Below are 14,557 nucleotides of genomic sequence, written 5' to 3'. Positions count from 1 at the left end.
TGGAATCTGGACCTCCCCAAATTGCTCCTGACATCACCAGCCTGCTGACAGTCAGCTCAGGGGACCCCAAAATGTTAACTGAAAAATAACCCCAGAGAAAAACGGAATTTGCTCTTTTTGTTTTCACTGAGCTACTGTATTTCTGTGAGGCTTTGGGGTCATGGTGAATTTAGGTTAGTTTGACAAACTCTCTCATGAGCTGGATGGAAAGAGTATTTGTTCTCCAATAATGAGACCTGGGTTCAAGTCTCTCTTGATATCTGTTATACGTAAGACTTTGGGAAAACCATTTGTCCTCCTTAAGTCTCAGGTTTCTTTATTTGCAAAATGAGGGAGGAGAGTGGGTGGAACAGATGAGTGAGTGAAAAAGCATTTAATAAGTGCTAACTGTGAACATCCCGAGGCAGCTAGGTGGCTCAGCGGATGGGGTGCTGGACTTAGAGGCACGAAGATGTAGGTTCAGATTCAGCCTCAGACACTCACTAGTTGTAGGACCCTGAGTAAATCACTTAACCTCTGTTTGCTTTAATCCACCAGAGGAGGAAATGGCAAAACACTCCAGGATCTTTGCCAAGAAAACCCCGTGGTCAGTTTGGCCCACAGGGTCATGAAGAATTGGACATAACTGACCAGTGACAATGAACATCCTAGGCACTGTGCTACATACCGGGGATATGTATTTATCTATCTAGAGCTAGCCCCTGCCCTCAAAGAATCCAGGCCCTAACAGAAGAAGACAACAGCCCCAGGGGAGGAGCATCCAGGGTCGGGTGTCTTGTTTAGGGGACAAGTAAGTAACAAGCAAGGCAGCCTGGGGCTCTATATCTTTGGATCCCATATTAGAGTTGGAAGGCACTTTTGACATGTAGGTCTGATGCCCTTATTTTTACAAATGTGACGACTGAGGCCCAGAGAGCTGATTGGACAGAGCCAGGCCTCTTGGGGCTCAAGCCCACAGCTTCTCCCATCACAGCAGGCTTTAGTCCATCAGCACTGCATGCCTGCTCATCACTAACGAGTCTTACCTGCATCCTTATCCTCTTAGGATCTTTGAGCTAAAGCAGCTACTTGGACAAGGGAGTACAGGGCAGAGAACACTCAATTTACAAAAGCAGGACGACAGTTTTGATAATCACATTAAAAATCACTAACAATCCCAGAAAAGGCAAATGAAAGCAACCTCTGCCAAGCTCACCACACTCTGAAAAGATGGGAAGTCGGAGGCATTATGAGAAGAAAAGTCCAGTACTCACTGCTGTGACCAGCTCTAATTCTTTGAGAAAATTCTCTGGAGTTATTCAAGACAAAGCACACAACTATCTATATTCTCCGTAATTCCACAGCTGCCACTGTGTCCCTCCACAGGAAGTCAAGAAGCATTTTATTATATTAATATATTAAGCATCTACTATGTGTTAGTCCCCGTGCTAAGCTCTGAGCTACAAAGAAAGGCACGAGAAGGTCTCTGTCCTCAGGGACCTCCTAGTCTAGTAGGGGAGACAATGTTTAAACAACTATTTGCCAATAAGATACAGACTGGCTAAATCATAGATAATCGACAGAGGGAAAGTGCCAGCATTAAGGGAGGTGGAAAAAGTTTCCCGAGGCTGAGAAAAGAATGAAAACAATTCACGGCACATTATTTGTGCTGAAAAAAAAATGCTGGAAAAAATGGATTCCTATCAATTGGGAAATGACTAAAATGATGATGGCACGTTGAGTGTAACCTGGTATCTTCAGGGCCCAGGAGGGGAGGATGGGTGTTAAGACTCTGGGGGAAATGGGAAGACAGAGTGATGAAGGCTGAGAATGGTGACCACAGAGGGGACAATTAGGCACCATGATGTTCACACAACATGGACAGGACAAAACCTCAGACCGGGACATTATTAACATACCTTCCTTCTACAAGAGGAGCATCCCCATTAGCATACCTACCCCTTGCTGTTATTAACTGAAAATTTGTTTTCTTGGGGGACTTGTGCTGTACAGAGGGGTTTGTTTGTTTGGACGTGTCTACGGAGCCAAAGCAAAATACACTAATGAATTTATTAAAAAAACAACCACCAGCCACTTAAGCAGTGTCTTGCGCCATGTTCAAAACAACAATAAAGCGGCAGCCAACTTTGGAGATGTTCTTTTAGCCTCGGTGTCAACTTTACCATTTACATGAAAATGACTCTATGTCAGATCGACACAATCACCCGATTAAGGATCTCATCTGTCTTCCCTGGGTGTTTGTCAACATTTTAAAATGAATAGCCCTTTACTCTGAGATAGTTCTCCAACTGCCAATTTAAAACCTCCCCCAAATTTACCCTTTATTCTATCCAGCCTGGAGTTGCTTTTGATTCCAAAAACTCACACTTGGCAAGTGCCTAATCTTGGCGGTGCCACGGGAGTGCTGCCAAGTTTGCAGCAGGCTGAAACTTTGAGGAATTCATTAATTAGAGCTGAGAGTTGAGTACTGGGCTTCCACATTCTATAATAGCTCTTTGGCTTCAATGTACAGAATCTGGTTAAAGGGAGACACACATACATATGTACATGTACGCACATACGTAGACACACCAACACCTGACCATCTTTCTGTTTCATATCTTGGAACGTTTTCCAATAAAACAACCATTTATTTATCCAGAGGACAGTGTAAGGGCTGGGGTGCATTAAGGTTAGATGAGATACGGTCCTTCCCCTTATGGGCGTAATGGTTTAATGAGCTGGGTGGGTTGGTCGTGAACTGAGATCCCTATGAGACACAACAGCACACCATAAGTCCATAAAACCAAGTATTATTTGAGGTTTGAACACTGATCTTCTTCTCCACTCCCAAATCACCTATTGTCCAGATACTTGGCTATATGTGTGCATGTTGTATTTCCTTGCTAGAATGTGAGTTCCTCAAAGGCAGGGACTATATTTTATTTGTATTTTATTTAGGGCAGATAGGTGGCCCAGTGGATACAGTGCTGGACTGGAGTCAGGAAGACTCATCTTCCTGAGTTCAAATCTGGCCTCAGACACTTCCCAGCTGTGTGACCCTGGACAAGTCACTTGACTCTGTTTGCCTCTGTTTCCTCACCTGTAAAATGAGCGGGAGAAAGAAATAGCAAAACACTCCAGGATCTCTGCTAAGAAAAGCCCAAATGGGATCACAAAGAGTTGAACACAACTGAAATGACTCAACAACACCCCCAGCACCCAGTGTGGTGCCTAGCACACAGTAGGCACTTAGAACTAGATGCATGTGTGGTGGGAGAGGGGAGGAAATGATGAATGGAGGAGTTGGAAACGCTTCATGAAAGGAGTTGGATCTTGAACAGCCATATAACTAGAAGTTGGAGCATCTGAGGCAAAATCACTTTTTAGTGGAAGGAGATGAGCCAATTGAACTGGGCAAGGTACAGTCATGTTGAGAGCCCCAACCTCCAAGAAGATGTGGCTGGCATGGTGGAGGAAGGGGAGATAATAGGCATGATGGTGAAAAAGGTGAGGCCCTCAGAGATAGAGATGTGACTTGGTAGAGGGCACCAACATCTGGGGTAGGAGGCACAATTCCTTCCTGATTCTGGCTTGGGTCTTTAAAGATACCCTGGATTTTACTAGCAGGAGAGCAGAAACAAAGGTCCGGAATGTGTGGGTCATCACAGGTGTCTACAGGGGCAAGAAGGAGTCCAGATTAATTTTTACTGATGATCCACAGAAAATGACTAAAGGTGGGGATTTGTACACTGATATGAAGTTCTGCAGTTCATGCAGTGTAGCCTAGATCAAGGACTGCTTTCGATCTGAAATGCCAAAATTTCAGAATTTTAGATGTGATCAGAGTTCACCCGGCCCAGTCTTCTCATTTTACAGATAAGGAAACTGAGGTCCAGGGAAATTCAATAACCTGCCCCAAGGTGCATGAGGAAGTAAACAGCAGAGCTTGGATTTGAACCCAGGACCTCTGGCTCTTCATACCACACTGCTTCCCAAAGGAAAAGAGAGGAAGCTTTTATAGAATACCTGATAAATGCTCATTTGTGAGTGTGCCAAGAGCTTTACAAATATCTCATATGATCCCCATGACAAGCCTGGGAGACAGGTGTTGTTATTATCCCCATTTTACATTTGAGGAAACTGAGGCAGAGGGTAGTGACTTGGACAGGATCACGCAGCTGATAAGCATCTGAGGTAGGTTTTGAACCCAACTCTTCCCAACTCCATGTCTATGCCACTATCCACACTATCCAAGGCTGTTTCTTGGACCCTCAGCGTTAAGCTGAACGAAAGGCTAAAACAAAAGGTGGTTACAATCCCTGAATCCTTGGTTCAAATTGTTAGAACTCCTTAGCAGGCTTAGAGACAACCTCTTGGTCTGGGACAGGGCCGCCCACCAGGCTCACCACAGCCCCGACTTGATTAGCACGGTTAATATTGCATGCAAATAGATTTCCTTGCTTCTGGTCATGGCGGTACATTAATTCTGTCCCGTTGTCTGCTACATCTTTATCCCCAGCAGGTTAAGCCTGCCAAATTCCTCTGCTGCGACATGTCACTGAGAGTCACGGCCTACAATGCAGTCTCACTAATCCTGTTTCATCTGCTTTGTTGCCCTGTCTGGTCAATCTAGGAGTGCAGAAACCTCAGGGGAGGCCTTTGCTAAGATAGCCCCCCAGCCCTTCCCCCACCCTCTCCCCTTCCCCTTTTCAGTACGGTTTCCACTAAATGGGTGGAGGGCAGAACCCAGGGTTGGGAACCAGCCAGCATCCTTCAGACATTCAGGGAACATCAACTTTCTTCCTGCCAGGCCCCCTGAGCCTCCTTCAGCCACCCCACCTAGCCTGCCAGCTGAATGAACCAGGGTGGCCAAAATCCACTCAAGTCTCTTTGAGAAGACTGTTGACACATTAAGGGCTGGAAGGGAGGCTGAATGGTCTGTATTTATTGCCATTTTCCAACTAGCAGATTAAACAAAGAGTCAAGGCTTCCTCATTAAGGGTTTGGAGCTGTCTGGTTCGCTGTTCATTTGCTGTTCAGTGGTCTCATTAACATTAATTATTAGAACAGGCCTGTCATTTGTCCCAATAACCTTGGTCAGGCCAGATAAATGTTTACCGGGCAGGATTTCTGGGCTGGAGAGCAGAGGACCATGCGGTCTGGCAGCGGCTGCCTGCCCCTTTTAAAGGATTCTCTGGCACTTTCTGCGTCTGGGAGGTCACTCACAGACACTGGCTGGGCTCGCGGGTTTAAAAAAAAATGACCCAAACAAAGGCACGTGGAGTAATCCTCAGGATGGGCTGAGGATCGCCAGAGTCCACTCCAAACAGCCCTCCTGAGACCCTTCTCCCTTCCCTCTTCCCACCAAGGGCCAGGACTTGAACCCATGTGATTCCAAGGCTAGAGATTTTTCCCATGTATATAGAGGTGCCTGCCTTTCATAAGGTCCAAGATATGGAGCTAGAAGGGACTTTGGAGGTCATCTATTCAAAATCCTTATTTTATAGAAGAGGCAACTTAGGCTTGGAGAAAAGAGGTGACCTGCCTAAGGCCATACACTCATGGAGTAAGTAATTAGGATTTGAACCCAGGTCCTGTCTCCAATCTAGCCTTCCTTTTACATTACCCATAAGCACAGATGCTTAAAATTTCTACCTTACAAGATGTCCATAAAATTTTAAAAATAAGTAATGGCTGTCACGGGAGCTGTCAGGGAAGAGCTTTTAATCTTAATATTTAAGGGCATAAATACACGACTACTTGCCTTCATCTCTCATTATCCCGGGCAGGAGAGACAGGGAAGGTATCTGGTGGACTCCAGCTTATCTCCTCTCTTCTCCTCCAATTTCCATCATCTCCTGCTTGTTCCTGTAAGACATAAAACTGATCATCCTCACTTGTTCCTCTGGAAATTCTGAACAAGAGGAGGTTAATGAAGAGAAGGGAGCAAAGTGATGAATGAGTCCTGGGCTTAGAGTCAGAAAATACTGGGTTTGAATCCTGCTTCTGATGTGGCCTTGTTCTGGGACCAGTTCTCTGGGGCTCAGAGTGTCTGGGGCCACTGGGGTCTACTGGGGCGGGGGAAGAGGGCTCCCACAAGGAGAAGCCCCCCACCCTGACCAAAATCACCAATCCTTCTCCGATTCGGCAATCAAAAGAAATAAATCCAACAGTTTCTAGCCTCTCTATGCTAAACTCACTCTTTGTCCTTGAAGAATTAAGGAGAACCAGGAAAACAGTGTGCATGCGCACATGCGTACATGCACACACAACACACACACACACACACACACACACACACACACACACCAGCTACAGAGGGCTAAATGGAAAAACAAAAATTCGAAAGTGACCACTGTGTAATTACAATGGTCAAGCTTGGTCTGAGAAAGAGTTGAGAAAACATTCCTTCCTCTCACCTTTGCAGAGGTCGTGGACTATGGGGGCAAAACACTCCATGTGCTTTCAGAAGTGGCTAATGGTATTGAGGGAAAATATAAAATAATTTAAAATTTTTATAAATACATAGATATAAGTAAAAATATTAAATAAAATTTATATAAAATAGAAATGGTTGATGGGTAGTTTTGTATATGCCTCCCCTCCTCTTTTTTTCCTTCTTTGTTACAAATGGTGGGTGGGCTTATTGAGTAGAGAAGGAAGATGGGCCATATTTAAAGATGAAGGTTCCGTGTATAGAGCTTATGTGACTGTCGCACATTATGGTTTGTCTAGAAACCCTTTTCTGAGTTTAACGACACCGTGAAGAATAAAGTGCCAGTACAGGATTATTCCCATTTTACTGATGGGAAACAAAGACTCAGAAAAGTGACAGAGCTTTCTCAAATTAAATGGCAAAACTAAGGTTTCTCCTAGCGCGTCCTGCCAACCCATGTTCCACTGTGCTTCTCCCCAACAAAATACCGAAGGACTAATTGCAGATGAGGAAAGAATCTGGAATTCAGAGTTGGGGGACTCAAATTCCAGGGGTTGGTCCTGATACTTATCAAGCAGGTCACCCTGACCAAGTTGCTTCCTCTCTGTTTCTTCTTCTCCGTCTGTACAACAAAGGGGCTTGACCACTCAATCCCGAGGGACCCTTCTAGCTCCCAAACTTACAATTTTAACTCCAGAAAATTCTCATCTCATCTTCTGTCTAACCTGCCTTGATTTGGGGATGAGATGGTGTTGAACAGCAAAGACCCCGTGATGTGTAAACCACAAGTGGGCCACGCTTAGCACTCATGAAGCCATGCTGCATTGAACTACTTCCACGTGTCTGTGGTCACTGGGAAGTCCGGAGAGAGAGCCCAGTGTGCCCTCTTGTCCAGCATTTGTGCTGACAGGCAAGTCCATCCGTCTCGGCGTCTGTCGACAGCTGTGCCTCCCTAGCAAAATGTAAACATCTTTGAACTTTGCTTCCCGGATAAAAAGCAGCATTAGCTTTCTATTGCGTTTTCTCCTCCAAGATCAATCATAAACAGGCCAGACACAGTGGCCTCCATTAGTAATTAATCTTGTACAGGCAGCGGCTCTCGCGATTGATTGCTGTATTTGTATGCAGACTTTCCAAGCAGGGGGCGGGGAGGAAAAAAAACCAACCTGGGAGAATAATGCCCAGCTGATCATTTCGCGAAGGCCGCTTCATGCTCCATCCAGTGGGAGGCTTTTTTTAGGGGCTGATTCACCGAGGAGAGAATGTGTCTTTGCAATGAATACTTATTAGCACGAGGGAGTTAAGGATTGTTTTTAGATACACCAGGGAAAGAGAGTTTCTCTTCCCTTAGAGTCAGAATCTGGTGCCTCAGCTCATTCTGCAAGACAATGCCCAGCAGTAGCAAGTAAGTGCTTCGTAAATGTTTGCTGACTGAGTCTGGAGCGTCTTTGGGGATGGGGGGGTTACTCTCTGCCTCACTTTGGGTCTTCACGATTTCTCTGACAGTCAAGAATCTGCTCCCTAAAGCAGAACCCGCTTTGAAGTTTGAAGTCTTAGGCCACACGCAGAGCTGGATTTGAGCCCAGATCCTTGGTTTCCAACAGGAAAAATGCTTTCCCTAATATCTATTGATCAACCTGTGGTTTTTTTTTTTTTTTGCTATTATATCAATTTCACATAACTGAAACTGACCTGTTGGGAGGCTTAGTTTTCTTCCACCACATTTGTCTGCCCCTCATTTACATATTTTTAGGAGGCTGCTGAGTTTTTCCCTCGTTCTGGAATAAGGACTGGTGACCTGAATCCCCAGGGGGCAGGGATACATCCTCATTTCTCATCATCAAGACCGCTGCACTATCATAACTGGAGGGCTGGAAGGACCAAAGCCTTCATTTGCTGGGCGAGGAGATTGCAGCCCAGGGCGGTGACTTTCCCAGAGTCACCCAGGTCTGACTGGTCGTAGGTCTTACGCTAGGGTTGCTGCCCTTTCCACATTCCCTATGACGGTGGTTAGATCAGACCTCCAAATTCCTTTGGAGCTTCCTATACACATTGGTGATGTCCCTGGTGAGAAGACTCCCAAACGAGAACTCCACCTTCCTATAACAGAATCTGACAATAGAAACATCTAGGACAGAAATAGAATTTCAATGACACAATAAGAGAAACATCTCTGACACTGTTTTAAGAGAGTTGTTTTGGCTAGATATGAAATAATTTGCTGAGTCTCCTAGCCAGTGTGTGCCAGAGGCAAGACTTTGATCCAGGCTCCCTGTCCACTGAGCCACACTACTTTTCACTGAGGCATTTTAGTAATGCTGTTTCCAAGAAATGAATCACATACCTTGCCTTAAGCAAACACAATGTCGGAAAACTTGGATTTATACAACTGATGAATTATGGGATGTGCCTTTGGCTTATCAAAGTTTTTCACATTTGGATTCCTTTAAAAACAAACTGTGACTGTGTTAAAAATGACAATTTACACTTTATGCACATACAGATTTTTAATTTTTAAAATGGGGAGCACCCTGTTCTTAGTGCCCATCTTATAAGGCTGTTGTGTGTGTGTGTGTGTGTGTGTGTGTATTTATTAAGCACCTTCTGTGTGCCACTTTCTAAAAATTATCTCATTTGATCCTGACAACTCTATATTGTGGGTTTTTTATTTTTATACATTTATATATTTTTTAAATAAACATTTTATAGTTGAGGAAACTGAGGCAGAGGCTGAATGACTTGGCCAGGGCCACATGGCTAGCAAGTGCAACCTAAAAGTGCTCTGTGAATGTGAGCAACTATTACTCCTAAATCTAACACTCCCCACAGAGGTCTACTGACAGAGGGTAATATCTGCATTGGGCATCCTCATCTTCCCTCAGGTGTGAACTCTCAGTCCCATGGTGTCTAAAGTCAGTCCCAATTTGGATCGGCTGCTACTGTCCACTGAGATGATTTCTGTATAAAACGTGGGGCTGGAAATGCCAAGGCTGGTCCTGGATGGTGGGCACTCTCTGGGTCTGGAGACCAGGCCAGCAGGAAGCTAGGAAGGCCTCCATGTCATCCAGATGGGCTCCCCTCCCTTTCTCCTGGCAGCTCTCACCACCACACTCTCGCACATCCTGGTGTCCCTTCCTCCTCTTTCTGCATCTCAGGGCTTTCAATACTGCTGTGGAATGTTCCAGTGGGAAGCGTCACTTGGCCTGGAGTTGGTACATATTCCTGATCAAGAAATACTGCTTATTCACATATTGTGGAAGTCCAGAAGAGCACTTACATAGATGAGGCTTGTTCAGCAATACCAGGATCATGGGAACAACTGATCTATCAACAATCACTTATAATGCACCTACTATGTGCCATGTCCTGCATTTGGTGCTGGGGATACACGTACAAAAATGAAACTTTCCCTTCCTTTAGGGACTCTGCACTTTACTGGGAAGAGAATATGTACCGAAGTGTGTGATTCTGGGGGCAGGGGGGATGGAAATGGCCACAGAAGGCACCAAGCCCAGCCCCTCCATTTTACAGATGAGGAAACCAAGTCCTGGAGAGATGAAGACTTGATAAAAGCAGAATTCCATAATCACCAGCTTTCCACAAGAGGAAGGGGCTACCCTGGTAGGTAATGAACTCTCCACTCCCTGAAAGTCTTTGAGCTAAGGCTGGATGTTAGATGTTCTAGAGGGAATTCCTATTTAGTCATGGGCTAAACTATAAGCTAGATGATGTTTGAGGTTCATGGGCTCATGAGTTTTTAAGCAGGAAGGGACCTTAGTAGCCATCTGGTCCAACTTTCTCATCTTACGCATGAAGAAACTGAAGCCCAAAGGTGGATCTGCCCTTGGTCCCACAGGGAGGATGGGTGCAGGCAAGATTCACACTTGGGTCCTTTGACTCAAAATCTTGAAGGACTCCTTCCATAGCACCTGCTGCCATTCTGAAGTTCTCTTCCCACTCAGATTCTGTAAAATTAGGAAGGCTTGTCAAGTGTTCTTATAATATTCACCTAGAAATAACTTTGTTACTGAAGTGCATCATTTAAACTTTTCGATAAGAAAGGCTCTTAATGCCTCTGTCACTAAACGCTATGAGATGAGAGGCTTAGAGTCTCTCCTCACAAGCATTTCCCCCACCACAGCCTCTTTTACAAAAAGAAAAAAAAGCAGTACTCTAAGTCACCCTGGCCACAGAGAAGCTGAGAAGGGAAAGGGAAGCTTTAGAGTTTGCTATTTCTGCTTAATTTTCCTCAGAAAAGATGAAAATATTCAGGGAAAGAAAATTTTCCAAGTCTCCTGAGAATAGATGAGTCCCATGTATATTCTTAGCTACCAGCCTTTCCTCCTTCTCATTTCCTAGGCTTTGTGTGAGAAAAATGCAGCCAGGCTGGTGTGAACACACGGGCAACACATCCATGATCTTAGAAACCCTGGGTCTACAACAAGAAGGCCAGGTCACAGTTGAGACATGGGACTCCTCAAGGGTGGTGGTAGGTCACAGGCATAACTTGCCTTCCTGTGGCTCCCTGAGGGCTGAGCACCATCAGATCACAAGTCTTGTCTCCCCCAGGACTGAAAACAGAGAGGTCTTGAAATGGAGCAACAGTTGGGACAGAATCTCAAAAGAGATTCTCTCAGAGCATCCATACCAAGAGTAAGAAGTCATCTAGCCTCTGCCTGAAGGCCTCCGACCCCAGCACGGCTGAGGAAGCCCGACCCACTTTTGGATGGCTCTGATGACAAGGAAGTTTCTTCTCATACTTTGCTTACATGTACCTCATTGTAACACCCCTTCAGTGCTGCTGGTTCTGTCCTCAGGGGCTAAGGGAAACACGTGTGTTTTGTCTTTTATGTGATGATCCTTTAGATCCATGGAGAACGAGTCTGGGAGATGGGGAATGTCCAGTTTAGCAGGAATGCAGATTATGGGATCAAAGAACTAGAATGGGAAGGGTCTGGAGTGGCTGCATTTTTCACATAAGGGAACAGAGGAGGTTAAGTAACTTGAGGTTAAGTAACTTGAAAGGGAGTAAAGTGAAGCAAGTCTGATAAAGTGAGCTGATGTTAGACTGAAAAGGGTCTCAGATACCCACCAGGCAGTGCCTAAGCACAGGCGGGATGTGATCCTAGTAGTATAACAGGAAGGTTACTGTGTCAGCAGTAAGTGAGACAGATGGGGGAAGGGGGAGTGGTTAGGACCCATCACAACAGTCCAGGAGAGAAGAGGGCGTGTGTGTGTGTGTGTGTGTGTGTGTGTGTGTGTGTGTGTGTGTGTATGTGTGTATGGGGGTGTGTGTGGGTGTGTGTATATGTCTGTGTGTCTGTGTGTATGTGTGTCTGTGTGAAGGTGGTGGCAGTACAAACCTTCCACAAAGGAGATGCTTGATGGTTCAAATCTAGCCTCAGACACTTAGGTGCTGTGTGACCCTGTCTGCCTCAGTTTCCTCATCTGAGGGAATGATAATAGCACTTTACTCCCAGGTTGCTCTGTGGATCAGGTTAGGTATTTGTCAACTCCTTTCTATACTTAACAGACACACTGGGGATGAGGTGAGGGTGGAATGGGGGAGGTGAAAGGCCTTGAATCTGTGCCAGCTGAGGATCGGGGGAAGGACTGGGCCATGTCTGGCTAGGAGAAAAGAAGGCTGGTGGTAGCAATGAGAGCTGTCCTGAAGTATTTGCAGGGCTGTCATGTGGAAGATGGATCCGCCGTGTTCTTGTTGGCCCTGGGGGCAGAACCAGGAGCGAGTAGAAATTGCCAAGTGGCTGTTTTTTTAGCTTGCTTGAGGAAAAGCTCTGGAAAAAGAGCCTTCTCTAGTGGGATGAGCTGCCCTGGGAGGTTGGGAGGGGGGAGGTCTCTTGGACCAGCTGGCCTGATGTCCTTCTTCTGCACCAAGATCTAGGAGGTCTGGCTCTGCAGGGCTGAAGCAGGCCAAGGCCTTCCCTCTCATTCCTACAATTTCTTTGGTCCACATCAGCTCCTGTACAGAAGAGTCTAGGAGAACTGGGGTCATCAATGAATTAATTAGATCATTAAATACATATAAAGAATAACAATAACTTGGAGCAACAAGCTGTAAAGCCTTTGTCTAATGTGATCCTCATGGTAACCCTGTGAGGAGAGAGCTATTATACCCATTTTATGGATGAGGAGGTCAAGGCTAAGAGGGTCTAAATGATGGCCCAGGGTCACTCAGCTGGTAAGCTGTACAATGGCACTCTAGCCCAGGTCTCTTGGCCACAAATTTAGCGCTCATTCTACTAAGAGCCAGCATGAAGTTGTTACTTAATTATCATTTATGGGCAGCTAAATGGTACAGTAGATAGAGTCCTGGGCCTGGAGTTAGGAAGACTCTTTCTGAGTTAAAATCTGGCTTCAGATACTTCCTAGTTGTGTGACCCTGGGCAAATCACGTCACCCTATTTGCCTCATCTGTAAAATGAGCTGAAAAAGGAAATGACAAACCACTTTACTACCTTGGTCAAGTAAAGCCCAAGTGGGGTCACAAAGAGTGGGAAACTAGTGAAAAAAAACAACTCCACAGTGAATGGGGAGTTGGTCTTGGGAGTCAGGAAGGCCTGGGTTCAAGTCCTGTGTACTTTCACACCTACTGGATGTCATCCTTAGCAACTCATGCAACCTTTTAGTGCCCCAAGCAACTCTCTAGGACCATGTGCTCCAGAGGAAAAGGTAGAGAGAACACCTTACCAGGAGCTCCTTACATAGATGAAATTCTATCTACTGACTTTTAGGGAAAAGTTAATTTTCCAGAGTGGACAGAATGTTCTGGGCCAGAATCCTGAGATTTTCTAGAAGCTCTCCTAGAATTTAAGGTTTACCAAAGGCTGCTGGTTTCCAACCACCAAAGTACAAGGAATTCTAGGGGAAAGTTCTGTCAGGGAGCATGAATCCTGCTGCAGTGACAGCAGGACTGCTTTATCCTGACTTGAGTTTTAGGGCTGAGCCATTCACGTAGGCACGAATAGGCATTTCTGGTTAAAAAAAGAAATCCATTCTCGGCTGCTCTGGAGCAAGAGAAGCAAGGCAAACCCTTGCAATTCAGGCAGGGATGGGGCAGGGGTGTTGTGCCCACTTTGCAGACTTGCCTACACAGCTCAGTTTTAAATCACTAGGTGATAGAAGTCTGCCTGGTGTGCTTCCAAAATCTCCACCTCCAGAAGAGAATGCAAGATGCTTCCCTGTACATTGAGAACTCCAGGAACCCGGCTGCTGCCTGAGACTGGAACCAAATAGAATGGGAGTAGATAAGGGGTATGTGTCTCGAGAGACTCTGATTTATAAATAACAAACCCAACAAAACAATACATGCCAGGAACAAGCCACTGGCTGTGGGCTGGAGGCTGAAAAGGCAAAGATGGGTGTTCCTTTCCCCCAAAGCCTGGCTTGACAGTCCCTCAGAATGCTTAGTCACACTTGCTGCTTTGGAATCCTGTTTTTTGGGAGGTGGAATGGGGCAGCAGAATGAGCACTGGATTTGAGATAGAGAAACTGGGTTCGAATCCTGACGACTCCTATCTTGGGCAAGGTGATTCACATTTCTGGAGAGCAGTCTCCTTATCTACAAAATGAGAGGGGTGGTTGGACCTACCTGAGGTCCAAGATCTGTGATCCTTTGAGCATTACTGACAATAAAGGGAGCTCCCTCTTGATGCACTTTCAATTTTGCTTACCTAGCACCAAATCAGACTCACAATAGACCATTCAGAAATCTTTTTTAAAAACCAGCCTCTATTTACTGACTGTTGCAACAAAAGCTGCCGTGTTATTAACTCATATTGACCAAAATGGCCACTGTTGTACCCAGATAAAGAGACTGCCTGAAAGCTGGAAATTATGGTACCTTTCACTTTCTGCCTTATCTAAGACCCATCTGACAAATATTAAACACGTTGCTACTGGTCTGGGGGTAAAGACACAAAAATCGGCCACTCACTTGCCAAGTCTGCCTTTCAGGCGGCAGACAATGGCACGTCATCATCACCACAGCTCCCTGAAACCTGTACGTTTAATTTTCTCGGGAGGAAGAGGCTTTTGTTGATGGTCGTCTGCCAAAATGGAACAGACAACTCCTGCCCCTATGATAAAACCCCTAAGTTGGCTGTCTCTAATACGGCGTTA

The 14,557-nt window shown here is 45.5% G+C and overlaps 1 protein-coding gene across 1 annotated transcript in view; it reads right to left on the bottom strand.

Annotated features, from left to right (window-relative positions):
• Positions 1-5,633: 5,633 nt before the first annotated feature.
• Positions 5,634-14,557, bottom strand: part of LOC140531790 (uncharacterized) — a 124,779-nt gene continuing 115,855 nt past the window's right edge. The window contains exon 8 of the mRNA XM_072650508.1: positions 5,634-5,850. Within this exon, the coding sequence (XP_072506609.1) occupies positions 5,805-5,850 (46 nt within the window). The 3' untranslated portion in view covers positions 5,634-5,804. The remainder of the gene's footprint in view (positions 5,851-14,557) is intronic.

The sequence above is a fragment of the Notamacropus eugenii genome, chromosome 3, assembly GCF_028372415.1.
Source record: "Notamacropus eugenii isolate mMacEug1 chromosome 3, mMacEug1.pri_v2, whole genome shotgun sequence".
In the NCBI taxonomy this organism is placed as follows: Eukaryota; Metazoa; Chordata; class Mammalia; order Diprotodontia; family Macropodidae; genus Notamacropus; species Notamacropus eugenii.
The sequence above is the reverse complement of the archived record's forward strand: the minus strand, read 5'-3'. Positions and strand labels throughout refer to the sequence as shown.